We start from the raw sequence: 26,167 nt of genomic DNA, 5'->3' as shown, positions 1-26,167 counted from the left end.
AGTCTCTGGAAAGCTTGCTGCCTGCAGCTCAGGGAGGGCGGCACTCCCTGGAAGGCGTCCATGTAGTAGAAGCAAATGGCGCCGTTTCTGGGCCCGGCTGCCCCTTGTGGCCGGTAACGGTAGAGGGCGGAGGCGGCTCAGCTCCTGGGTACCCTGAGACCATCAACTTTTAACTTCTGAGGAAAAAGAAGCCTGTTAGGTCCCTGCCGGCTGTTGGGCTTTTTGGAAAGAGGAGGAAATGGCGGGGGGGGGGCAGCTGGGGTGGTGCCGTGCGCCATGGCAGCCATGCAGGGCAAGGACCTCTACGACCCCATCTCCTTTGGGAAGGACCTGCGGGCTGGCAGCGTGGTGGCCGCCATCTCCAAAACAGTGGTGGCACCCACCGAGCACGTGAAGCTGTTGCTGCAGGTGCAGGCCTTGTCCAAGCAGATTCAGGCAAGAGCAGCAGTACAAGGGCATGGTGGACTGCTTTGTGCGCATCCCCAGGGAGCAAGGTAGGGACCCTGGGCTGCTCCCCCATCCCCACACCTTGCCCTCTCTCTCTCTCAAACCTTGTAAAAACAAAAGCTTTTAGAAACACCTTTGAAGAGACGGTGATGGAGCATCCATCGTGGGCCGCAGGCATTCAAAGGAGTACGGATACTGGCGGAGGAGCTGGTGAGGAGGGGGTTACTGCTGGGTACATCCCTGCAGGATTTTTTTGTTTATTTGGTAGTAGCAAAGTCATGCTCCTTGGTATTTGTGGACAGCATAAAATACCTTTCACGTTTTCCTTGTGATAGTTTTACAAAAGCAGCATTTATTTGGCATCCTCGTGTTAATATATAGGAAAGCATGATCACAATAAGAAATGAAAACCCAGTTTTGAGTTTTCTTTGTCTTTAAGGAGTCTTTGCCCTCATCCACAGTAACACAAGAAAATTAAGAAGTCTGAATGAAGAGCATGGGTACGCATTACAGAGATCACTTTGTTGTCACTGCTTAGCAAAGGCTACCATGGCCAGCCAGTCTACTGTCTGTGAACATCCTCACATACATTTTTTTTTTTCTCATAATCCACATAAGATTTGCTCCTGCACTACCTCCTAAGTTCCATTTAGCTTCTTATGCATTTATATTAGTGTCCAAAGGGATCCTTTATATAATTTAGAAGAAGAATATAATTACACAAGCGCTACCAAGTTTCTGATACCTGTATAAGTCGTTTGTCATTGCTTTAGCATGGAGTGTGAGCACCCCCTATGGAAGCGAAAATACATAGGCAGGCTACTTCAGGAAAGCAATTTCTACAGAGTTCTGTGAAATATTCTTCTATTCTGCAGTTTCCAGACTGCAGTTTCCATAGGTATGTGTAGCCTTAGAAATGTGTGAAGGAAGGAAGTTGAAAATCTTACCTATTTCTCAGCACTATGGATGTTTTCACTTGCAGGTTTAGATTTTCTTATGCTAACACCGAATGTATACATCTGTTGGTGTCAGAATAAATCCAGATTTCCAATACCAAATGCCTGAAAAATAAAGGACCTGAAAAGGAACATTTTGGCCTTTGTTACAGCTCATACCAAAGCAGAAACAATAGAAGGAATATTGTATAATATACTTGGTGTAGTATAAACTTTGGAAATGTTAAAGATACGTTTCTTCTTCCATAGGATTTTTCAGCTTTTGGTGTGGCAATTTGGCCAATGTTATATGGTATTTCCCAATGCAGGCTCTAAACTTTGCTTTTAAGGACAAATACAAACAGATTTTCATGTCCAAAGTGGATAAAGAAAAACAGGTAACTAATCTCTTGCATATTAGTTCTGTTTAATAAACAAACTGGATCTGGTCAAGAGCTGTGCAATTCTTTCTCTCAGCGTGGTTGGTAATTAGTGGTGATATAGTGATAAGACTCTGTAATGAGCTTATTTTATAACGAGGAAGAGTGAGCATGGCTTACTGTGTAGCTTGTTGTTGAAGGTGATGAAACCTGTTTTTTGATCTTTAATGATTAATGACTGTGAGGTGCATGTAAATAACGGCTTATAACTGCAGTCAGAATTTTCAAAGTTTTGTTCAGGACATGTAATTATTTTGGAGTTAATTGATGCAAGTATTAAGATGGATATTAAAAATCTTGGACTCGGGCACCTATGTTTCTGGGCTTTGTCAAAAACCCCAATTACATTCTCACAGTTAAGATTGCATTAACATGTACTCTAGTCTCAAAAACCTTTCTGTTCGTAATTTCACTCATGTGAAATTACAGCTGTTTTTATTCTAATGTGTGAAGTTCTCGGGTTGTGTCCCTCAAGCAGGAGTCTCTCATTTTGATTTTTTTCACATTATTTTGTTGATAATCATTAGTATGTGTCAGAAAAAACTTACAGATAGTAAAGTGTGTATTACTGCTGTAGATAAGTAATGTGTCACACTGAAAACTGATTTCTTGCCAGATGTAAAGCTAGAAACATACTTAGCAATAGTTAAAGCATTTTAAGAAGTTAGTTTTGTACAGTGCACCAGAAAAGGAGCAGTTTCAGGTTATAGCTCAGGCAATTAAACTTTTGGGCTATGCTGCCTTACCTTGCAGTTCTGCATACTTGGGAAAAGTCCCTTAGCTTGGATGGATTCTTGAAAGACACAGAGGTCTACAGCCATGGAATTAATTACAAGAAATCTTGGTCTTGGAATGTGAAATGTTGATATTGGCATTTCACAAATTAGATAAAATTCATTAATATCAGCAGAACGGAAAATAAGTTCTTCATATCTAATTTGTTTAATGTGAAAATAGCTGGAAAATCTGCTTTATTTGTGTCTGTCTTAGGTTATCTCTTTTAGGATTTCTTTGGTTAGGTTTTGATAATTTAAACAAAAATCCAATGTTCTGTGCTTTCTCTTGTTGACAGTTTTTTACTGCACTGCCAGAAACTTTTCTTGCCACAGGCTTTTCTGGTGGTGCTGACCAGGAAGAATGCTGTCAGTCATTAAAGTTTGATTAATCTCCTTGTACGCATGCAAATTCTTAAGCAGTCCTTTTTCAATTAGAGCAATTTTGTATGTAGAGAGTTTAAGGTTGCTGTTTTCTTTCTTTTCTTACAGTGGAAAAAGTAAAACATGCATGATGTAAATAACACAGTGTTTATAGTTCTTCAAATCTCCTTTCCATCTCCTAGGAGTGTTTCCAGATGGCTTACATGTGTATGAGCTTGTGACTCAAATTTTAGAAACATTCCATGAATAGCACTCAAGATTAATTTCTTTAGAAGTATAGTATTTTGCAAAGTTGCGTATCCATTGTTGAAGCTCAGGGTCTTTGGATGCTTTCTCACATGTTTTCTGCAGGATAGGAAATGGGGAAGACAATATGGTTACATGCATTAGTTTTTGCTTAGCTGGATTATCTTTAAAAAAATAATTACTAAAACCTTTAGATTGTAAAGTGCGAAGGAACTTCTGTTAAAGACGACCGGCTGTATCTACGTGCCAGATGCTTGGTATTGAAGGTAATACTAGCACAGTCAAGCATCTTCAGATTGCGGCTGCCCCCTCTCCTGCTTGCTACTACAACTACCAACAGTTTATGCAGCAACATGAGCTAGGGCAGGTTGCAAAGCTTTCTGTACAACTCATAAAATATTAGGGCAGTTAAGCTTTGCTGGACTCCATACTACTACAGCTACAATGTTGCTGTTACTGAACCAGCAAATAAAAAGGGATTTGGGTACATCTACATGGTCTGCATTTACTACACAAGATGTACCTGTGATGCCATTTAAGTCAACAGAGCTATGTCAGATATCACCACCTAAAAATGTTATGCAAAATGTTTCTTCTACTGTGATTAGCTTGTTCTTATTTGGTAAACAGTATGGCACACAGTAAAGTAAGTACATTGATTTTTGTTTCCCCATTCCCCCATCGTGGAGAGTTGATGCACAATTGCTGTATCAGGGAGATCCACAGGCTGATTGTTATGGAGGACTGGATGATTATAGATGAGAAAAATGCTATCTGCTATCTGGATCACAAGAGCACCATATAATTCAGAAGTTGAAAAAGAAAATAGCTTATAAATTTTTTTTAATAAATGTAAGAATAGACAGGGAATCTTTACAAGTGGAAATTTTGAAATACCTCAGTATAGGTCTTACTCTGAGACTGCCGTGTTTCTTTATTATTTTGTAAATAATGCAATGTTTTAGATCTTACTCTTCATGCTTTAAAGTTGCATTTAGTATCTACGACAAAGGTTAGTATTATAGTATTGTAATACTGTACTTTCATAACTGCATACAGCACTTCTTATGTTTCAGTTCTGGAAATGGTTTTTGGCAAACCCGGCTTCTGGCAGAGCAGCAGGAGCAACATCCATGTGTGTAGTGTACCTGTTAGACTTGGCACAAACTTGTTTAGCTGCTGATATTGGGAAAGGTAGTGAAATCTCTTAAATGGCAGTTCCGGTTTTATCTGATGTGCCTCAGGTTGTTTGTATTTACTTCATTTTAGAGGCAGACCAATATTCAACAGTATTAGAATTCTTTCTATTACTTAAAAATTTACCGTTGCACAATTACAAACTTAGAAGTATTAAGAAATGTAAGGTGTTTATTGAAAAGGAGAGGATGAAGGTGAGTGAAAGAGGATTCTTTGGAAATAGTGCTATAGCATACCTCTCAAAGTTTTGCATTATTTTTAGATTCTGTATGGAAAAGTTTAACTGAATTTTGCCAACTTTGGATGCCAGAAACTAGAGGAATTTGATTTTTGCTACCCTATGGTTTTATAAGGTGTCATTTAAAGAGCTAATGACCATCCTTGTTCTATATCAAGAATATCAACTGGAGATTTTCAACAAAGATTTTGGGTAGTATGTATCTCTAGATGTATGTTTCATTCATTGAAACAGATAAAATTAAGTTCCCAAAAACAGTGTCTGGAAGGCTTTGCAGCAGAGAGAAAGAAATCTCTGTTTCCTGTATTGTTGTTGGCTTTCCTGATTTGCCTGCAGTGGGACAAGTTAACTCTAGTTACTGTCTGCACTGTGCAGGGCTGTCCCAGGAATTGGCTGCTTGACTTTACCTACTGCTTTGTGCCCTGTACTTGGGCCAAATTAATTTTTTCATGGTACCTTCACTATAAGAAGGTGTACAGTTTGAAATTCTTCCTTCAAAGATTGGTTTATTGCTTGCTGTGTTTTCATCTGTAGAGAATCCTAAGAGCTCGGGTGTAGTTACCTTTGGAATGTGGAAACAGATGAAGAATCCACAGATATAAAAAGTGCATTTTTTAACTTTGTCACAGCTTGTGGCTAGTGTTCCACTATAGGGAAAAGGTGAAACGAGTAACACTTCTAATAAATTTTGAGTATTGAATGTGTGGGGAGGAAGTGAAAGCATGGTATTACATAGAAAAAATTATTTTCAGAAAGAGGGTAAGAGAATTCATACATAAGCATTCTGCTGAATGAGGACAAAATTGGAATGGTATTTGACCTGAAAGTGTTTCAGCAACTGGGTACCACTATCAGTTTGAATAAACTGTCTTCATCCATCCATGTGTCTCGATTTCTTCTTTATGCTTCGTTCATAAGTGGAGGAAACAATGATCTACTATGTTTTTCATGTAATTTTGATAATGTTAAATGTTTCAGTCATGCAGAGTAGTTTGTACTAAAGAGAAGGGCTTCTTTAAAGCATAACAATGTGCATACATTTCTTTTATATTAGGTGCTGCTGATTGACAGTTCCAGGGATTTAATGACTGTGTTATTAAAATTGCAAATACACACGGACTTCCTGGCCTGTACCAGGGTTCTGGTGTTTCAGTGCAAGGAATCATTGTATACCGAGCGTCCTATTTTGGATGTTATGACACCATTAAGGTAGCTTTTACAAACAAAAATGCACACATTTATTATGAAGTAATGAGGGTGTTAGTTACAGCTTTTGTCTTTACAGTTATTTGTGCTCAATCGAGTATATTACTGAAGAGCCAAGTCATCAAAATTATACTTGCTATCTGCTGGATTTGACATACATTTCACAGAATTTGTATAAGCTTCCATTTTTGTTTTATTTTGCAGGGATTATTGCCAAATCCAAAACAAACTCCATCCATTCTTTCCTTTTTCATTGTTCAAGTTGTGACTACTTGCTCAGGAATGCTGTCTTATCCTTTTGACACTGTCAGGAGATGCATGATGATGCAGGTACGGTCTAGCTTGCAATCCTTTTCTGAAAATTACTTAGTAGGTTTTTGAAGTTTGATGTGCTAATTGAGGCACTGTATAGCCTTAAAACAGACGAGACTCTGTGCACAAAAAAAGTGGAAACATCTCCAGAAAGACAAGAAGAAAAATTAAATAATAGTATTGTGGGAGTCTGGTAAAAGTATGTTCAGTTCACGGCTTGTTGAGAGCTTTTAGTAGAAAGCCAGGATCTGTTTTCTCCTTCCTAGTCAGAAGCCAGATATTTGGAGAATATTGTTATTCTACCTACAATAGAGTAGGTAGAATAACATCCTTTATTAGCCCAGCTACTGCAGTTAGAAAAATAATCTTTGTGGCACACAGCTGTTCTTCAGGTGTGAGGCAGAATCAGTAATCTTCAAAGCTCAGTACAAGATGAGAATTATTTCTCAGCATGTGATGGGTATGATAATGTATTATTAGCAATTAATGTTGGATCTTGTTGCCGGCTATTAGGTAATTTTACTAGGTAGTTCACTAGCATCTGAAGTACATTTAATAATATAAATTCTTGCTATGAAGATCATCCTCAAACAGGAAATAAAAAACCACAAAAATGCTCTTGAAAAATCAGGACCTTGTTCCCTGCACCCCTGAGGAAGTTTTGCCATCTGATAATAGAAAGGAGTTGTTAGTTCCAAAGAAGCATCTCTATGTTTTGTTTCAGGACTATATTCTTTTTTCTCAGTATCCCAGAAAGTCGAAAGAAAATCAGAATAAATGTTGGCATAGAACTTGCTTAGATGCTTTCAAAAATTCCTAGGAGATACTTAGATCCTTACATAATGCCTGCATACCTCTGGTAATCTGTCCTAAATAACAGAAATCCTTGAAGCTTACAGTGGGCAAACACCATTAGCACTACTGACTTCTTCCTTTCAGACTAAATATGATTTCACCGTCTTCAGATTCTGCTTGATCTGCTTCATCAGCAGTAGGCCTACAGTTAATGCTGTCTTTATTCATAAGTACTGTGCTTCTTGAGGCTTTACCAAATAATTGCCTGTATTTTTGGTCATTAACTTACCACTAGGATAGAGAATAGTATCAAGATTATTAAAAACATAAATTATAATCATATGAAATAAGGTAATGGGTTTACTAGCACAAAAGAGGATGAGAATGAGAGGATGTATGTATGTTATGGATGTATAAATATATTTCATGTGGTGTCCTTTTTTCATTCATGTAGTTTTGAAGCTTCAGGTACAGATAAAGCTGATGAGTATGATTTTTATCAACTTATGAAGATGCTTATTCTCATCTGAGAGGAAGCCCTGAATTAAATATAGAACCTTTTAATTCTTCAGTTAAATTATATTTGCCAGATGGGTAACTTTCTGAAATAATGAGCACAGTACAGTTACTGCTTTCAGCAAAGTTTATTTCTGTCAGCTAAGCAGTTATAACCATGACCAAATATCCTTTCATTTGCCTATATTCATGTAGGTTCAAACCAAAATATTTTAAATGCTTTTTAGCTGTGTTACTATGCTTATTTATATTGATTTATGGCAATATTTATCATAGATGCATTTCCTGCATTTATTATGTTCAGGAAATCTATAGGATCTCATACCTTGATTCCTAACAGAAGATGTAACAAAAATTAACAGTCTTCATCAGAAAATGCAAACGTCCCTTTATTAGCTGCAGAGTATATCGCAAAGGCCTGAAGTAGGCAAGATTATCTTTCTGCCATTATAGAGAGTCTAGAGCCTTACCTTGATATTGCAGGTGAATTTGACTTAAGATGTAGCTAATTTAAGTCAAATCTTCAACATTAAGTAAAAAAACTAGTGTCTTCTTGTGTCTTCTTTCTAGTAGAATTTCACATAAAGATAGGTATTTTGGATTAATCTCTCCAAAAAAAGTGTACTTGTTTTTTGCTAGTGAAGACAAAAACTAGCGTCAGTTCCTAACACAGTCCTCAAATCCTGAAGAGACTGCAGTTCCAAAACAGGAATTGTTTGACAGTTCACCAAGCACATCTACAAAAAACCGCTTTGTCAGAGCTGTGGTGTTACTCAGACTACCTGAGAGATTTGCTGTCGTCATTATGCAGAGTTCCACAGTGGGCAAGAGTATTTCCCAAGTCCTCTGCTGTGCAGAGGACAGCTACACAATGTTCCCCTGGGCTCTCTCTACTCTACTGTTGAAATTTTCAAAACTTACATGATTTTCAGTCATACTGCGCTTGGGAAAAGCTGAAGGGAGAGTTCAGTGCTTTAGCGCTGACTTGTACAGAAACAGTGATATGCATGCATGTGAACATTCACTGCTTGTCATCCTTTTATTTCTTTCACCTGTAAGCACCTGAAGCAAGTTTTAGTGAACATGGTGCTGAGGTCTCTAACTAACAAATCCTCCTTTTGGCTTTGCTTTCATTTGTCGAGCAAATTAATGCTCAGAAACAAGGTGGGCTAGATGAAAACTGGACTGCACTCCTTTTTAGCCTTCCTATGTTTTTATATTATTGTGCTAGTCAAGACCTTAACATTTTTTAGAGGACTCTATTCATTACTAATGAACTGAAATCTACTTGATATAAAAATATTTCAGTGGTACTAAAGAAGGAAAAAATAAATGAGCTGTGAAAGTTTTAATGGCATTGAAACAATTCAGAGCACCCATAGGACTGGAGTGACCTCATTTAATTCCTAAGCCTTCTACTTGCCCAGTAAAGCTTAAAAGCAGCAACAGAAGAAGGATCACAGCCTTTCTAAATTTAGCTATTGGAACCAGCTAACAGAGCATTACAGCAGATAAATATTTATTAGTTAAAAGATCACTCCTTTGCAGTAAGTGAAACATTAGGAAAAAGTTCCTTAGTGTTCTTTACTAAAGAAAGACAAATTTTGCTGGGCATCTAAGTTTCTTTCTCAGTGCAGTGCCATAACGATTTGTCCTTATTATTTGTGTGCAGAGCAGGGAGACTGAACGTCAATATAAAGGAACCGTTGACTGCTTTATGAAAATATATGAGAACGAGAGGGGCTTAATGCTTTCTTCCGTGAAGCATTCTCCAGCATCCTTCGTGGAACAGGAGGAGCATTAGTGCTAGTTCTTTATGACAAAATTAAGGACATTTTTAATCTCGATGTTTCAGAGAGTTCAGGACCTGATTAAAATAGTGAGTGAACATCTATTTTGCTTGTACAGTGTTCATGATAGAATTCTCATTGTTTGCATAGCATATTTTTAGTTTAAATGTTATATAAACAATACTTTTAAGAAATTATTTGGATGTTTTTGTGACTAAGCATGTACTAAATTAAATAATTTGTTTTCAGGGAACTAAAGAGCACTGTTTTTATTTTATTCAAGAAATGAGACCAAGAAAATACTTGCCTCTTGTTTAAAATTCTCAATGTTTCAGTTTTATTCATACTAAATGTTACACAGCTTGAATTTTAAATTACGGCACATACTTGAATATATTTCGGTAACAGCCGTTTCCCTAGCCTGTCAGCAGAGCCCGTTGTAAGTATGTGTACATATCAGCCTGCTACAGCTTCTACATGAATCACAGTAAAAGGACAACCTGTTTCTAGCCCATTGATGTGTTTTCATGGTATTTCAAAGTACACATCAAGACAGCAAAGTAGTTTACAGTTTGGGGTTTTTTTTAAATTGGCATTAAGAAATAGAGCAACTCACTTTTCTCTGTCCCATCCCTCAAACAACGTTGAGAAGACTGTAGTCTGGCTGGCGGCGTTTTAAGCCAAAACATAGCCCAGAAATGTGGAGACCCAAGCACCTAGAGACTTAGAACATGTAATACATTATTTCTTGAGGAAATCTAAAATGGCTGAGGATTCTTCTCAGTACTGAGGATAAATCTTACAGTGTATATAAATGAGGAGACTCTTATTTTTATTTCTGAGGTAATAATTTTCAATAGGGAAAGGAAAAAGAAACAAAACCTTGTGGAATATGATAACTTAGGGACTCAAGAAACCATTTAGGAGGCCTTTATTTAAATGTTTGGTTTCAAAGAAATTAAGGCTAGCAGCGTTCCTAACGTTACTCCACAACCATTAAGTTTCACACAAAACCCTTAGCTCCTTGAGTTAGTACAAGTATTTTTTTAGTTGCTAAAAAATCAGATGTGATCCACAGGCCAAGAACTGGAAAGAGTCTGACAACACCAATTCCAAGATTGCTACGGTGACAGTAGATGATTGGGGGGGATATGCTCAGGCAAGTTTGTGGCTAATCTGACTTGAGTGAATTTAATTCGTACTCGCAGACTGGGCAATCAGTATGACACTGAAGCACACAAACAAGACTTTTATGAAATGCTTTAAGAGTTTGGCTTATCCTGCTTACGATCTCATCTCCAACTCCTAACAGTCTTACTCTTGACAAAGCAAATAAAAAGTCCACTGGCACTCTTCTTGTCGCCATCATGAACATCGACATGCATCTGCGTTCCTGACTGCAGCTTGAAATCAGCTGGCTTGGTTGCCAGAAACAACACTGCAGTGGCAGCATGAAGCTGCGTACAGGCTGATTTATCCTGCTGCGATGCGAGACATGCCAGCACTTCTGCAGTGATGGCTTGTCCCCCTGCTGCAAGGTTGCACAATTTCTTCTGGGCCTGGCTTAGTAACGTTGCATAGCTAGACAAGAGTATTTGCATGTGATCTCTTGGCCGAGGTTTTTTTTGAGTCTGGAGTTAACCTCAGGTGCTGCTGCAGAAGCGGGATGCTGCAATACCTTGAATCACCCAGAACTGGTTTTGTAACAGGCATTGAAACAGCAGAGCAGAAATCGGAGTTGGGATTGTCTGCCTGGCTGCTGCAGATGGTACTGGACTAGGGTTGCCTTTCTGATCCTAATATTAGCAGGGAAAATGAGGTGGTTAATTGCTTGTACTAATAACTCTATTTAACAGTGGCTTCTCTTGCTTCTGGAGGTTTTGGAGGGAAATGGCATCTGTCGTCCTCGCTGGGAAAATTCTAGTTGTGAAGTAGGCCATTGAAACAATAACAAATGGACAGATAACCAAAACTCTTGACAGGGATGCAAATCTAGTTTAGTGGTTTAGCGTTTATTTTTAGTCTCTCCAGTGGAACAAAATTGTGCAGCCCCGACTCACATACTGCGTCAGAAAGATGTCATATTGCTGTGTGAGATCAAGATGTCATTTTTAGAAGCAAATAAATACTTAGGGAGCTTTTCCAGCCTGTAGGTATGTTTGGTAGAGTTTCAGTCCTCCATACTTAAAATCACCCCCATGAAATATGGGGTAAGTGCAATAGACGTGCTCAGGTTTCGAGACATCTTTTTTTCTAGGACAGAAAAATGACAAAGATAAGGGCGCTTCCGGGAATATGTAGGCACAAACTGGGGACAGCTCTTCCACAGGTGTTGGTGGACTGGCCCCTGGCAGAGACCCGGCACCCTGGCACCCCACCTGTTTTGGACACCAACACCTGGGTTTCATTTCCGATGCCTGACTTGGCTTTCCCCACGCAGGGCTCACCCCGCGCCGTGGGACTGGGGGGTCTCCCAAGCTGACCCGGCCATCCACCTCCTCCGGCAGCTCGGGGTCTCTGCTCCCCTCCTCACTCCGGGGGGAGCGGGCAGGGCCCTGCGCCAGCCGGTCGGGCATCCTCGGGCCAAGGGCGGCTAGCCCCGCAGGCTGCTCGCCCCGCAGGCCGCTCCCGCGGGTGACTCACAGCTGCCGAGGCCCATTGTATTAATGGGCCTGATCATCGCCGGGCAGGAATTGCTACCGATTGTTACCATCACATTACGTTATACTGTGTTGCAACCAACTTTTACGTTAAAATGGACGGCGGGGGCAGGTAGGGGCGTTGAGCGCCAGGCACCGCGGCACCGCTGACGCAAGCGGGCGGGCCCGGCCCTCCGCGGAGCACGGCGTCACCTCCTGCCCCGCCGCCCGCCCGCCGCGCCGCTGCCGCCGGTGAGGGGCGGCGGGTTCCTCCCGCCGGCTCCTTTAAGGGGGGCGGGGGCGTGTCCCGCCGCAGTTCTGACGTCTGGGCGCGGGGTGTCGCTCTAGATAACGCCTTCTCCCCCCCTTTCCAGATCTTTCTCGAACGCGCGTCGCCCGCAGCCAGCGCAGCCCGAGCCCTTCCGGAAAGTGCCGAAGCCGTAGCCGGCGCCTGGCGGATTGCCCGCCGGCCGGCACAGCGCGCCTGCGCAGAGGAGAGTAACTGCCGGTTGGTGGCCGGTGCTCCGCAGTGGGGGAGAGACGGGCGAGGAGCCGGGTCCCAGCAGCGCAGACGGTCGCTGCTGCCGCTCTAGTTACAGGCCGGCAGGGAGCGGGAAGCACCAGGCGCAGCCATGTCCGTGGTTGGCATTGATCTCGGCTTCCTCAACTGCTACATCGGCGTCGCGCGGAGCGGCGGTATCGAGACTATCGCCAATGAGTACAGCGACCGCTGCACCCCGTGAGTACCCGGGCCGCCCGCCGCCGGGCCGCTCGTGTCCCCCCCATCCCCCCCAGCACTTCTCCCCCTCGTCGCTGCGCCGGCGAGCCCAGCCGCCCTCTTTTCCTCCTCCTCCTCCTCCTCCTCCCCACCCGGCGTACTGGGTTCCCTGAGGCGGCCGGGCGCTGTGGGGCGGGTGGAGTCGCGTGTGTCCCCGTAGGGCCTTGTGCTCTCCGCGGCCCGTGGGCGCTCTTTGCGCGGCTCTGACGCCCCGGCCCGGCGCCGGTTGCTTCTCCGGCTCCCTCAGCGGGAGAGGAGCGGGGCTCTGCCGGCCGGCGCCGGCAGCCCCTCAGTGGCCGAGGCCTCGCGATCGTTCAGGGGCCGTGTGCGGCCGCTCTTGCCGGGCGAGTGCCCCTTTCTCGGTAACAGGAGAAATGTTTTCAGTGAGAAACGCGTGTGTTGGGGCAGGAGGCTATCCGAGAAACACTTTCCTCCCCCCGCCTTCTGACTCTTCCATGTCCTTGAAGTACCGCGTTGTGCTGGATGTGCCACACGGCTCTTGAGGCACAATGGATTTTTTTTTTTTTCCTGTCCTTGTAACACTTTCGTTTCGCGTAGCAAAGATTTCTGTTAAGTGCATGTGTTTCCCCAACTCTAGAACGCTTGCCAGGGCGTGAAGCCTTTTAATTAATAATTTTATGATGGAGTGGTGGTGAGACTGGGGAGGAGGAGGAGGAGGACGTTGATTCACCCGGGAAACAGGGAAGTGGCGCGATGAGTTCCCTCTTAAACCTGTTCTTACTTGCACCGCGCTGCATCTGCTGGCCGTGGAATACCGAGGTCTCGCAAGAAAGCGGGGGGGGGAGCAGTGGGCAACGTCCGTGATGATGGGATACGCAAGAGTAGGTGGAGATTTTTCTCTTGTGTTTCTATGGGATACGTCTAGGATTTTTAGAGCTCCATCTGTGCATAATTTTCAAGGAGGATTCAGGAATTTGTATAGTACTCATAAAAATCGGGTTTTGGATGGTGCTTCCTTTTATAGGAGGAATTTGTAGCCAACAGCAGAAAGCTGTTGCTGTGATGTGAGGCCGTAGTAACTTTAGCATTGCTGTCTTTTTGATCTCAGAGAAATGTAGGTTTTGTTTTGCTTTCTAAAAAGTTTTTTTAAAAGTAGAAATAAGTTGACTGCTGAAATGCATACTGTCTGTATTAATGGGAATACTCCTTAAAATTCTTTTTACTGCTTAGAAAAATACACTTCTCACATTAACTCTCAAGAAGGCATTATCCTTGTGCACGTTTTCTAAGTACTGAAATTCTGGGACCTTTCAAATTCTGTGCAAGGAACCCCCTGAAATTCTTGCCCAAAGAATCCTCAGGCAGCTGCCGTTTCCTTCCCCCTTATGATGAAGAGTACTTCCAATTCTTAGCTATTCTTGGAGGGCATTCTTTGCAGGTAGGCTTCACATAGGTTTCCCTGCGTTTAATCTCTTTCATGTTAATGTCTGAGTAACTGTACTTTCAAGACGTTTATGAAGTGATTATGAAAGGGGTTTAAAGCACGGTTAGCAAGAGAGCATCTGGAGTGCACAGATACTTAAAGGCAGTAGTTATCTCACTTAAAGGGACATTTTTCCTGGCTTGTTTCTTTTCTTTCTCCAAAATGTAATATAGGAGAACATGAGGAACTTCCTTTCTAATGCTATTGTCTTGAGGCAAACCAAAAAAGTAAATATGGAAGCTTATCATAGTAACTAAACCTTACTTCAAACAGGATTTGAGTGATGTAGGCAGATCTAACTCTTAAATCATCAAAACTTTTCTGCTTATTGCACATAGCAACACAGTAAATTAACTCTTTTATTTATGTGTTCCCATAGAGGTGCTTGTGTAATTTAGATACTTGAAGATAGCTGATAGCTAACATTGACTGGATATGTCCCAGGTACTTGGGACTTGCTCCCAGAAATACAGTGTTAATGTTTGTTATGTCTGTGTAGTGCAGTATAAAAATACTTGAACTAGCTCGGGACAAGCTAGTACACTTTCATGCAAAATGTGTTGTTATTAAGCCATGTAAAGGTACTGGGTTAGGTCCTAAACATAGGACAGTCTTGGCTGTGCTTTACAGGGCTAATTGCTCTTTCTGGGCAAGGCTAATTAGTGCATCCAGCTTCCAGTTTTGGAGCTGGTTCAGATATCTGTGCAATACTGCTGTGAGCAGTAGAGCGTTAGTGTAAGCATACTCCAGTGCTACAGACAAAAGCAGCGTAGACTTACAGAAATATGTATTATCGTTATTTAATATGGCACTCTTGAGTCATAGATCCAGTGTCCCAGATGTTAAAACATTCAGGTGATCCTTTATTAATATTGTTTGCCTAAAACCTACATCCTGTAGTCTAAGGCACAGGATTGTTGGCATTCGTAAAATGTGTATCATCTTCAACGCTTTAGCACAAGTGTTGTAGAAAGAAAAGAAAAAGTTTCTGCCATGAAGCCATCCGTTTCAGTAGGACTTGTACTTTCTAAGACTTTTGGCCTTAGCATCTCTCTGGATGTTAACTGACACCTGGCTTTTTTCCGAACTGGGAACTCCAGCGAGGCTGTTGTATGCATTTCTACTGCGCTGGGCATGTTAAACTCGTGGCAAATGGCCCTTTCAAGTGCTGTGCCTCACCACTGTGGTTTTGTGGAAAAACAATTGATTGTTCATAGCACGTAATTTTTTAGTAACTTTTTTCAGACTGTGTGTAATTAGTGTAATCACAAACTGTAATTAAAATGATGAGGCAGCATCTTCTTCAAAACAATGCATTGAGAGGATTGAAATGTCCTTCTAGTAGAGAGAGTTGCTACTTTTAGAAACCTGTGTACCATTCAAAAGCTCACTTCAAAGCAGGCTGAGGGCAGTGGTGGGGGAGGTAGTTGGGTTGTTGCATTTGTATCCTTGTGGTGGATGTGCTTCCTAAAGAGCCGTCTTGGATACAGCTGAAATGTTTGGAGCCAAGGAGAGCACATTTTATTTTTTGACATCTCTGCTTCCCAGCCAAGGGAGGGAGAAACCATCCATCCCCTAGTGCTGGAACTGAGTAATTGAAGTAAACCATGGCGCGAACTCCGGTGGGCGAAGTACCTTCTGACTTGATGCTTCATGCTCTGTATAGGGCTATTTGCAAGTAATGCTGTCTGTCAGCAGAGTCAAATTCCTGCACTGAAAAGGTGTGGTGTAATAGCATTAGCATGTTACTAAAATAAATGTCTTGTAAACCATTTGCACCCTTTCTAAATATCTCTTTTGTCTATTCTTCTTAAGTATTAAAAAGTATATTTGGGAACGGTAGTCTTAAGCGACATTAAAAATTGTGAAAGCTGAACTACATATTTGAAAATGTAGGGCAATGCATTGTCTGTCTGCACCAGTTAAATCTGGAGAAGGTTTTGCGTGTTCAGTGTGGTGTTATAGCGGAAGAGGTTGCTGGATAATACTATCAAATTACATACAGTGCCCTCGTAGTGATGATGGAGAGGAGGCAGGAAGCAATCTACTGTAGTGACCTTTATGCATTAATTAAACAATTAAATTTGAACTGTATGAAATCTAGGTTGTATCTGTTATTTAGTGCTGAATGGTTTTAGCCAGCTCAGTTCCCTTTTGGGGAAAGAGTTCCATTTCAAATCTGTAAAGTGAAAGTGGGGTGATAGTAACTTCCAGGCAAAAAAAAAAAAAGTTTCCAAAGGCAGTAGTGAGGTGGCCAGAGGGTGGCTGGGGACCTGGGGCAGCGTTTGCTAGAGCCAGAGGCAAGGCTGAGAGGGGTGCTCAGTGGTAACCTGAGAAGAAGCAAGCTGCAAGGGGCCACGGACTACTCTAGAGCTTCCCAAGCCCTTGGTGGCTGGGAGCTGTTCCCAGACATCTCCCCTCTTGCCTGTTTGCAGTGTGTACCTGGTAGTCCTCCATCACGGGAAGTGCTCAACAGTTTGTAGACCTGGGCTGTTCAGCTGCCTTGGGCTGAGGTGGTTTTTTATTGTTGTCTTACGATTATTGTTGCTAATGGCTCTTACAGTGTGAATGTGGTACTGTCAGACTTCAGGGTTGTTGAGTCAAGAACACCTTACTGGTAAACTTCCGTTTTTTAAATTAAATGTCACAGGCTTCTTTGGTTATAAGCTGTGACCCAAAAGTAGCTATTAGTTCCTTACCTTCACGATAAGATCTGTAGAATACATAAGCTTTTAAAGAATTCCTTAAATGCAATTATAATGAAAACAATTGTGGTTGCTTGCAGTTTCTAAACTAATTTGCAAAGAACAAAATAACTAGAATTCCACTGCAAGTGCTGGTGCTTCATGCAATAATGCTGTTAAATACCACATCCACGTTCTGCTACTTTAATTTTTGAGGGTGTTTTAAAGTACCATGGAAATATTTTATGATGTTTTCTTTTAAAGCTGAATTTCTTCTTTTTTTCTGTTTTTACTTAGAGCATGTATATCTTTAGGATCCAAGACCCGGGCCATTGGGAATGCAGCAAAGAGCCAGGTAAATGGATCAAAAACTCTTGTATTACTTACCTGACTTGTCTCCTGTTGAACTGTGGGAAGAAAAGTAATGAATAAACTTGATATTTTTCTGTTTTAAAGCAAATTTTCCACAATAAGTGTACATTTCACAGTAATAGTTACTGCTTCAACAGTACACTCCCTGTATTAAAACTGAAACAGTATTTCTGCATTGTTTTGTCATTCAGAGTAAAAAATGGGAAGAAACAGAACACCTTGTTTCTTCCCCAGTAAAAGATATTTTTTTCTTGCTTACTCATGACAGTAAGGATAGAGTTCATAATTAAATCTCCATTGGGGGTGGGGAGGCATACTGTGGTTATGTTTTAGAAAAGTTGAAACTTATGTCGAACAATGAAAATTTGGTATAGATACTGGTTGTTGCTTATAATGTGAAATGAATGCATCTTAGTAATTTACTGTCTCAATTTGCAACTCTGAGCAGAAGTAAAATTTCTCTAATTCTCTGTAAATTCACTTGCAACCTAGGGAAACCACCTTTTGGAAGGAAAATATGTAAAAATATGTAATAGCCAGTGTGAATCTACAAACTCAATATAGATCAGGTCTTACCCTCTTTCTTTGCATCCATGCATCATGTTAGCATGCTGAGAGGACTTCCTTCCCCTTAGTGTAGAGTGTAGGTAACTGGAAATTTAGCTGGCAGATATAAAGGTAATAGAGCCCACCGGTAGTATCGTGAGCAGTCAGTATATGCAGAGGCCGTATCGCTTTCATTCTGAGAAACTTTACACTTTTTATCTGAGCTCAACCCCTGAACTTTGCTGGTGAGAAGGTGTCCTGTGAGTTCTCTCCCCAGCTATTAAGGTTGCTATTTAGACTAGTAAAGTAGACTAGCTTATCTTGGAGAAGTTTACCATGGCGTAATTTCTTTTGATAGCTTAAATATTACGTTTGTATGGGTTTGGTGGTTCTGGTCCTTTCTTTACTTAGAAGTCTGTCCTTAAAGTAATCAGGTTGAAATACTGATGAGAAAATAGGTGTGGGGAGGCTTTATGTCCAGATGGGATCTGAATTAGAGGAAAAATTTACAGGAAGTGAAATGCCTTAATTTGTTGATGCTTCATTTAAGGTTAATGTAGGTAATAACTTAATTTGTTCCTGCAGACAGCCATTGCAACAATATGTAATATGATCACAAATATTGCATACTGTATCAGAAAGCTCCTCTAAAATAAAAGGTGTGGTGAAAATTGATGGCAGAAAGCTAATGGATATTAAAGAGGGCAGGTAATTTGAAATTTTTAATGAAGACCATAGATTAAAAAATGGATGCTTCTTTCTCTCCCCCACGCTTTGCTTTCCAGTGAATGTGTGGAGCTTGACAGAGGTCTTCAGTATGTGCATTAAGCCCAGCATAACAAGCGTTCTTTTTTGGATGGTCTTCTATAGTCTGCATGTCATGGGTAATTAAAAATAAAGTATCTTTTCCACAGATTGTCACAAATGTAAAAAATACAGTACATGGCTTCAAAAAACTGCATGGAAGAGCATTTGAAGATCCTTACATACAAGCTGAAAGGGCCAAACTTCCCTATGAACTTCAGAAGATGCCAAATGGCTCCGTAGGAGTAAAGGTGAGTTAGAGCTTTGGGCAGAATGTCTTTAGTGGTAGGGATGAACACTTTGGACCTTTGTCACTTAACTTCCTACTTTAATTGACTTATATTTTCCTTAAGAAAACTCTAAATATTTTCTTACTCGTTTTGAAAAGAAATGTCAGGTGATAACCAGTACAGTAACACCTTATGTTTTTCACAGAGCCTGCCTTAGCAGTTTTGCTATGTTTCTTATTTCTCCTTGTGATTCATTCACTTCTTTAAATGTTCAGGAAGACCTGGAGTACTTGCTCTGTATTACATACTCGTGTCTTCTAGTAATAAGGTAGTGTGAAAAAGGTATTGCATTGTCTCCCATACAGGTATGCTATAAAATGTTAATAGCCCTCACCCAAAAAAAGGTTGGTTGTTTCATTCACCTTGAATAAAATTGACAGTGTAATAAATCTGCTGTTGCCAAGAGATGAAGAACATTTTCTTCCCTGCAGTAACATCTGCTCAAGTATTGTACTTTCTCCGAGATGTCTGTTGAGGTTTCTCATCATCATTAGTTTTCTATAGTCACATTAGTAGCTTTTCACCTTAATAGATTTACCTTCAAATACATATAATTACAGTGTGTGATTATTAGTCTCATCTGAGTCTAGGTCTTACAGCCGTGCAGAGACCAAGTTTCAGGAAAACAAGATAACATGCTGAAGATGTAATCTGAACAAGCTATTTTTAACTCGCTTCCAAACTAAATGGGTGGAAACTGCTTTTCTCAAAATTCAGGCTTTCTGGCTTCAGTGTCTGAACGTGTCTATCGTTCAGCATTTTAATTTGGATCAGGAGTGCACTTCTGAAGCAAATCTCCCAATCATCCTCCCGTAGTGCACTTAGGGTTGCTTTCTGGCGGGGCTTTATACCACACAAAGCGCATTTTGGTTCTGTATACCTGCTCATATCATACTAATTGCCCGTGTAAAAATAGCTGCTGCTCATATTTCTGGGTTTCCCTGCACAAGAGTGTTTGGGATTGCTAGAGAGACGGCAGCCTGTCAGGAATTCAGGACATAGAACCTCACATGAAGGCTGAAGACTCAGATGTGTTTCCTGAGCAAGGCAGGACTGTTAGAATTGCCTCATTTGCCCCGTCCTTGCCTCATGTCCTTGAGTGACCCTTGCAGGAAGCAAATGTTCCTTGGGTTTGCTCCAAAACTCTTGGTTTTAGCTCATGTTAGGACAAATGTGATTCTGTGTTCATTATGCTTTTTCTGTTTGTTTTTTTTTTTTATTAGAAAACCCCTAAACAAACAACAGACATACTGTAGCTTTGTGAGTAGCCCCTTGAGATAGCGCAGGTGTTAAGGTTTCCCACAAAACAATTTTCAGCTAAACTGGACTGTTACGATTTGTTCTAGGTAGCACAAATCCATGCATCAATTGATACCAAGAGTTACTTGTGTCCAGAGTCTGGTGTTAAACTTGGGTCTCATTGCTCAAAATTACAAAAAATGTCGAAGTCATACATCTTTGAGAAAAGTTGAGACGATTTATTATAGAATTGCAACTCTCTGTTTCAGGTGAGATACCTAGATGAAGAGAGACTGTTTGCAATTGAACAGATTACAGGAATGTTATTGGCCAAACTGAAAGAGACTTCAGAAAGTGCTTTGAAGAAACCAGTGGCAGACTGCGTGATTTCAGTAAGTTGTAATATATTTATTGCAATTCTTTCTATAGATAACTTTATGTAAGCTAGTACCATTTATGCCATGGTGCAATGGTGGATAGAAATCGCACCCCCCACCCCCCAGAATGGGCCTTTATTGTAGGTTTTTCCAAATGAGAATACTTTTGTAATCATGTGTGAGAAGATGGAAAATTTGTTAAATCAAGAGTGTGTTTTCAGAAAGAATTTACTACTTAAGCTGATCCATCCTGGCTAACTCCAAGTGCTACGTATGGTAATCCAGATTACTGTAGTTCCTCTTATAAATGGGTACTGTCCTATGTGTAAGCATATATCTTCTTCAGTTCCAAAGAACCTTTCTAAATTCATGTTAAATTTCTTCCTTGTTACATAGTTGAACACCGTTGGGTTGTAGTGTAGTTGAGAGTTGCCTGAACCTTATGGCTCTGAGGGTCATACCGGCAATTTGAGAAGCCAAAACTACCTGCATTTGTTTGAAAAGGTCTTTTTATTTGGCTAGTTTACTTGTGGTGTTACTTGTATTGTTGAGGTTTGTTTTTGTTTTAGCTAGTGTCCTCACCCACAGTGGGGGGTTGTGGGGGGCTTGAAGACAAGAGGTTTTGTTCCTGATACGAAGTCCTAAATGGCTGCTTTTCACATAGTCCTTGTTTACTGCTTCACTTCTGCTCTTGCTCTAGTGAAAAGTCTGGTCATGAAGTATTGGGGTTATCCCCTCTCTGTCAGACGGAGACATGGGTACTGGAAAGCTGTATACTTTAGCTGTTAGAAATCTGCTTTGATCTTTTTCCTTGCTTCCTTATGGTATACAAAGACACAGAGAATACCTCCCACACAAACAAGGATCCTTGGTAATACACCACAATGGTAGCTAACGAAATACAGTGAATGTAGTTCCATGTCTTGAGCTTGACTGAAGATGAAGATATGGCAACTGATTGCAGCCAGTTTCTAAATGGGCTCTGCTTCTGCTTTGGCTGGTTTTGGTAGAACTGAATATTGTAGTGCACCGTAAGCTGGCACTGTGGTAGAGGTGATAACTGAAAAATGGATAAAGATTCGGTTGTAACACAAAGTTTAGTTCCAGCACCATTGTAGTGCTTCTGCAGTAACTTATTTGGGGCTACGGGGAATATTTATTGTGTTGACATTGTGCTGCACAAATGTCTTCAGAAACTGATAGTGATTTTCAGATCAAAGACTCATCAGAAGAATCTGAGAAAACATTTTCGGGAGTTTTTTTGGTGCTTAAATCTACTTTGTTTAAAACAACTCTGGATTTCACTGCATTTTTGTCATATTTTTAAATTTTAATTAAAATATGCACTAAAACGAATTACCTAGCTGTTTTATTCAGACTGCCTTATTAATCTGAGGTTAGCTTATAACAGTTTCTTGTGGTACTGAAATTTATAGGGTTGCTGCTTAATGGGTGAGTCTGACCTCTCTAAATTAAAAAGTCCATATTTCATAATATCCTATGTAATTATTTTTTGGAAACAGGTACCCAGTTTCTTCACTGATGCTGAGAGAAGGTCTGTAATAGCAGCTGCACAGATCGCAGGATTAAATTGTCTGAAGCTGATGAATGAAACTACAGCAGGTAAAGGGCAGCAACACTTCCCCCCTGCCATTCAGGCTATTGAATCTGTGAGCGTGATGACATACTCCTGTTACGCAATTAGGAGCTTGGGGAAAAAGCTATCCAGGCTAGTCCTGCCCAATCCAGCTGGGGAACTGGAAGCACAGCAACTATTTCGGTGGGGTGGTGTTCAGCACTTACGAGACATAATGAGAGTTTGGGTTTGCTGGCTTGAGTACGGTGCCGCTTGAAAATAGCTGCTCTGCTTCCGAAATAAAGCTGGTATCTGTGCTTATCTCTCTGCTGTACTGTGGAGCTACAGCAGCTGTATCAGGAAGGCCTGAGCTAGCTTCAGAATCTCTTAATGATCCAGCTGGGGTGTGCACCTGACCTGAATTCTCAATTGTTGTATTAAATAATAGTATAATACAGTATTATCAGATGTAACCTGCATCTGTCTGAAAGATTACAGTAAATACATGATTTCACATAGGTGTGTAGTGGGGTCTTCTAATTTTCTTTCCAGCTTACTGGAAGATGGGTGTTTTGGAGTAAAAATAAATCTCATGGAAGTATTAGATAAATACTTTTTTATCATAAGCAAATATTTATTTGAAGTGACATACATTGAAGGGAAATTTTAAAATGTGTAATCCAAAGATTTTTGATTTTTAACTACTTAATATGTATGCTTTAAAAGCTGCTTTTACACAAACTGCGTTTTTATGGAGCTTTTCTGAAAGCAGACTTGCTGATCATATTTAGAAGCAACTTGAACTGTATGACTTCTCAAAATATCCAAATCAAGTCAAGCATACGGCTGTGGGATAATGACAGTTGAAACTTGTGGCAATCCTGTCAATTGTAGCATTGGCACAACTGTTGTTTCTGTGAAGTAATTTGTTTACTGCCCTCCTCCGGTTTTAGTGAATTCTAGGGTAAAGTATAGAAACATGTTACACTTCATGGGAACTAAAGCTGGAGCCATTTAAACCATTATTTTTTTTCTCTATTTAAATTTGCTTTGCTTTTGGAAAGTCTCAACCAATTTTCCAAATGAGTGCTGGTGTTGAAATCTTACATTCGTATAAACTAGTCTTCTAAAACATTTTTTATCTCTTGAGCATGCTTGAATTTTCCAAAGCTGAGCTAAAAAATACTGACAGTAAGGCATTTCAAAGGGGAGGTGTAGGCATGAGACTTAATCTGTGCAGTTTCACAAGTTACAATGTTAATTTGGCTACAAGCAGAACTGAAATACGAGGTGATGCTTTAGTAGTGTTAAACTTTTACTTGACATCTGTTTCCTCCCTTAACAGTGAAAAATGTGTTTTCAAGGTTAACTTTGTGATGAGCTGCTTTATATATGAACAGTAATTCTTAAACAGAAGCAAAAATAACCAGTCTAATAAATCCTGGATCTAAAAATTTAAATTTATGATGGTGCATATGCTGCTGACTTTTGAGTTAGTGCTTTGAAGGTGCACAGCATGCAGTTGTTGAAAAGAGATGTTAGGTTATACAGAATACTTAAATGTCAATTATATGACTGAATGTGAGGTAATTTACTAGTAAGACTATAAATCAAACAGCAAGAAATGAAAATAAAGAACGTGGCAACCCATAATAGACTAAAACTTGTGACCCTTTTGACCCTTATGTTCCATCTGAGCAGAGTAATGGAGGTGTTTAGAAAGAGTAAACATAAGTACTGTCTTTCTTTCGGTAGTGCTCTTGATGCATGCTTTACAGTTGTATACAGCTTTCCCTTAACTTCTGTGGGTTGGTGTTTTTCAGTTGCCCTAGCCTATGGAATATACAAGCAAGATCTGCCGGCCTTGGAAGAGAAGCCAAGAAATGTGGTCTTTGTAGATATGGGGCATTCTGCATATCAGGTTTCAATCTGTGCTTTTAACAAGGGAAAACTGAAGGTAATCTTTTAAGTCATACAGTAAAATCCCATATTCCTGAAGTATTTAATTGAACAATACTCAAAATACTGTTCTGTGGAAAGTTATTTGTTTGGGTTTTTTTAAAAAACTAAATAAATGTCTATAGCAAATATTTTTGAAATGCTGAATACAAAAACTTTGTTATTTTTTTGCTATTTCAGCAAATCAATTTTTATAAAAGGCAGAAATGAAGTATCCCAAAAGTGTTTTGAAAAGTTCCTGACAGTTAAGCATGCTGCATGGCTTTTTGTGCCATTTTATATCACTGAAATATTTGCATATTCTGGTAGTCTTGTAAGCGTTGTAGTTGTGCAGCTGACTTACCTACAGGAAATTGTTGAACTCCGTGAATTGCTCTGTGATGATTTCTTTTCTGCCATCCATGACAGTTCTAAATCTAAGTTCAACAGGATGTGAAGTAAAACTGAACAGTCCTCGCTTCCTGGTTTGGAGATTTTTGTCTGTGAGCTACTGATGGCTGAATGTTTTTGTAAACTTGTCTTTGGTAGCAAAATGTAGTCATCTGAAGTCATATGGAAGATTATAGTGAGCTTTTCTGTTTTGAGTAAATGATACAGAACTAGTAATAGCATGATAAAAGAGCTATCCTAGTCTGCCTTTTCTTTAGGGAGATAGTAAACTGTGTAGGAGCTGCAGTGTGGTAGAAAATAGTGTGGTAGATGTGATATTATTTTATTTGGGGAGGGCAGGAACTAAATAATTGAGGAGTGATCTTTTAAGTTGTTCTGTCTGGCAACTGCACAGAAGATGGTGAGAAAACCCCAAAGAATATTCTCATATCAAACCTGTTTTTAAAGGTGTTAGCTTATAAAACTAGTGTCTGTATGAAAGCTATCCCTATATCTAAACAAACATTGTCTCATAACTTTTAATGGTTGTTCTTCCACTTCTGTGCAGGTCTTGGCTACTACCTTTGACCCTTTCATAGGTGGCAGGAATTTTGATGAGGCTTTGGTAGACTACTACTCTGAAGAATTTAGGACGAAATACAAACTGAATGTAAAAGAGAATCCCCGAGCACTGCTACGATTGTATCAGGAATGTGAAAAACTAAAGAAGCTTATGAGTGCAAATGCTTCTGATCTTCCACTCAATATTGAGTGCTTCATGAATGACCTTGATGTCTCCAGTAAGATGAACAGGTACTGTGCATTATCTTCACTGAAGTGCAGTGAAGTGTGGTCTTTAAGCTGTCTTGTAATGTAACGCTTTCCCTGTGCCTGCAGAGCTCAGTTTGAGCAATTGTGTGCACCCCTTCTGTCCAGAGTGGAACCTCCTCTAAGAGCAGCCATGGATCAAGCTAGTAAGTACGAGTTAATTTAGGTACTACTTTTGGTTCAAGAAAGTAACTAGTAATCCAGTTATCCTAGATCTTGTTAATGATTATCTTTTTAATATATTTTTGTATTTATTAGAATTGCAAAGCTAAGTACTGAAAAGTTAACTGTAAGTTCCATTCGTATGCTTGCCATGTATGCATGATCCCATTCCTGCCTCATTTAGTGCACATACCACTTTGCAACCGTGGTTTATTGACCCTCATTCACCCTGTGGAATGGAAAAGGTTGGCACTCTGAAAGATTACTTTATTTAAAAACACAAAACAACCAAACCAAAACCATGACGGGAAAACTGTTAATTCTTTACTGCAACTGTCTGGCCAGCCTGTTCCATATGTGATACATACATGTCCTCACCGACCTGAGAATTTGGCAGTATATTCTTGAAATAAAGTATCTGAAGCATGTGCAAATAACATTTTTTTTGTTTGTTTGCCTAATGTAGTATAAAGGAGAGAATTAGACTTTCACAGGGAAAGGTTTTACCCCCAATTCCAGCATCTTCAACTAAAGGAAAGGGAGGAATTCTGCTTATCTTGTAACTTGGCTAGATAGCTAATACAGGAAGTAAGAACCTGAATAACTGCTGAGCAGAGCTGTTCAAGGACTGACAGTTGTTTGAGATCTCTTTATACACGTATCTTGAATTCAGAATTAAAAAGTTACCCTGCAAGCACAGTCTAATATTTATTATATATTTTTAGTTAAGTGTTTTGTTTTTCTTTATTGGCAACCAAAATTGAACCAAACATAAAATGAGGTATATTTGGGTTTCATTTTGTTCTGGTTTGGGAGGGGTG

The 26,167-nt window shown here is 40.2% G+C and overlaps 2 protein-coding genes across 2 annotated transcripts in view; both read left to right on the top strand.

Moving 5' to 3' along the window:
- Positions 1 to 276: 276 nt before the first annotated feature.
- SLC25A31 (solute carrier family 25 member 31) lies at positions 277 to 9,364 on the top strand. The gene is given in 8 exon segments (XM_072863412.1): positions 277 to 435; positions 437 to 494; positions 1,653 to 1,780; positions 4,302 to 4,419; positions 5,715 to 5,869; positions 6,071 to 6,196; positions 9,162 to 9,224; positions 9,227 to 9,364. Coding segments are annotated over 8 exon segments (945 nt in total).
- Positions 9,365 to 12,295: 2,931 nt separating this feature from the next.
- HSPA4L (heat shock protein family A (Hsp70) member 4 like) overlaps positions 12,296 to 26,167 on the top strand; it is a 29,960-nt gene continuing 16,088 nt past the window's right edge. The window contains exons 1-8 of the mRNA XM_072861123.1: positions 12,296 to 12,657; positions 17,122 to 17,179; positions 18,657 to 18,797; positions 20,345 to 20,467; positions 21,976 to 22,075; positions 23,852 to 23,985; positions 24,925 to 25,169; positions 25,254 to 25,330. Coding sequence (XP_072717224.1) covers positions 12,551 to 12,657; positions 17,122 to 17,179; positions 18,657 to 18,797; positions 20,345 to 20,467; positions 21,976 to 22,075; positions 23,852 to 23,985; positions 24,925 to 25,169; positions 25,254 to 25,330 — 985 coding nt within the window. The 5' untranslated portion in view covers positions 12,296 to 12,550. The remainder of the gene's footprint in view (positions 12,658 to 17,121; positions 17,180 to 18,656; positions 18,798 to 20,344; positions 20,468 to 21,975; positions 22,076 to 23,851; positions 23,986 to 24,924; positions 25,170 to 25,253; positions 25,331 to 26,167) is intronic.

This window comes from Ciconia boyciana, chromosome 5 (genome assembly GCF_034638445.1).
Source record: "Ciconia boyciana chromosome 5, ASM3463844v1, whole genome shotgun sequence".
NCBI lineage: Eukaryota > Metazoa > Chordata > Aves > Ciconiiformes > Ciconiidae > Ciconia > Ciconia boyciana.
The sequence above is the reverse complement of the archived record's forward strand: the minus strand, read 5'-3'. Positions and strand labels throughout refer to the sequence as shown.